Consider the following 980-nt stretch of genomic DNA (forward strand, 5'->3'; position numbering starts at 1 on the left):
GAAAGCAAAGGAAGTTTTAACAGAAAAGCAGACATGGCCGCTGGACTCCATTCTTGCATTTTCATCTTTCACGCTTTAGTTGTCTTGGAGGTAATCTTTCTGTTTCTGCCATGCAAAACACTACTACTACTACTTTATTGCTTTGCAAGTATTTGATGGTTTAGAAGTGCTTCTTACCACCAATACAGCTCGTTCTAATTCCTGCTATGCTATGAATCTCATACTGCTACAGAATCTGAAGCGTGTGCATGACTTTGATCAAATTGAATTCGATTGCAGTGTGTTTGTGGCAGTAGAGCCAGGAAAATTGCTGAAGAACCCTTAAATGTTGATGATCATAAAGAGACGCACGAGATGCTACAAACAACCAGGCACAACCTTAATGCTCCAATCTACGCTCCAGACAGCGACAATCCTGGCCGCAAGCATGTAGCAAATGGAGTGCCTGAAAAGCTTGATCAAATGAGTCCATCTGTATCGTCGGATAAAGATCATATGTACGAGCTTGCAGTAAAGGTTTTCTTCACCGACAAACAGATCAAACTTGGGAACAGGATTCCAATCTATTTCCCCGTCGTAGAGCCTTCTGCCAGACCCCCTCTACTGTCTAGAGAAGAAGCTGATTCCATTCCATTTTCATCGTCCCAACTGCCGTATCTTCTCCATCTCTTTTCCTTTTCCCAAGACTCCCGCCAAGCCAAAGCGATGATAGATACACTGAGCCACTGCGAATTCAAATCAGCAACAGAGGACGCCAAGTTTTGCGCAACGTCCCTGGAATCCATGCTTGACTCTGCACGTGAGATCCTGGGATCAAAAGCCCCACTGAAAGTTGTAACTACGAATCACCTAACAGAGCAAACCTCTAGCATATTGCAGAACTATACAATCCAGGATGAACCCCGAGTGATCTCGCCTGCCAGAATGGTAGCATGTCATGTTCTGCCTTACCCTTACGCAGTCTTCTACTGCCATACTAA

General features: G+C 44.5%; 1 protein-coding gene across 1 annotated transcript in view; it reads left to right on the top strand.

The window, feature by feature from the left end:
* LOC113772929 (BURP domain-containing protein BNM2A-like) overlaps window positions 1–980 on the top strand; it is a 4,537-nt gene continuing 3,557 nt past the window's right edge. Inside the window, exons 1-2 of the mRNA XM_027317425.1 lie at window positions 1–90; window positions 280–960. Of these exons, the coding sequence (XP_027173226.1) occupies window positions 34–90; window positions 280–960 (738 nt within the window). The 5' untranslated portion in view covers window positions 1–33. The remainder of the gene's footprint in view (window positions 91–279; window positions 961–980) is intronic.

Source organism: Coffea eugenioides, chromosome 6, assembly GCF_003713205.1.
Source record: "Coffea eugenioides isolate CCC68of chromosome 6, Ceug_1.0, whole genome shotgun sequence".
Lineage (NCBI taxonomy): Eukaryota > Viridiplantae > Streptophyta > Magnoliopsida > Gentianales > Rubiaceae > Coffea > Coffea eugenioides.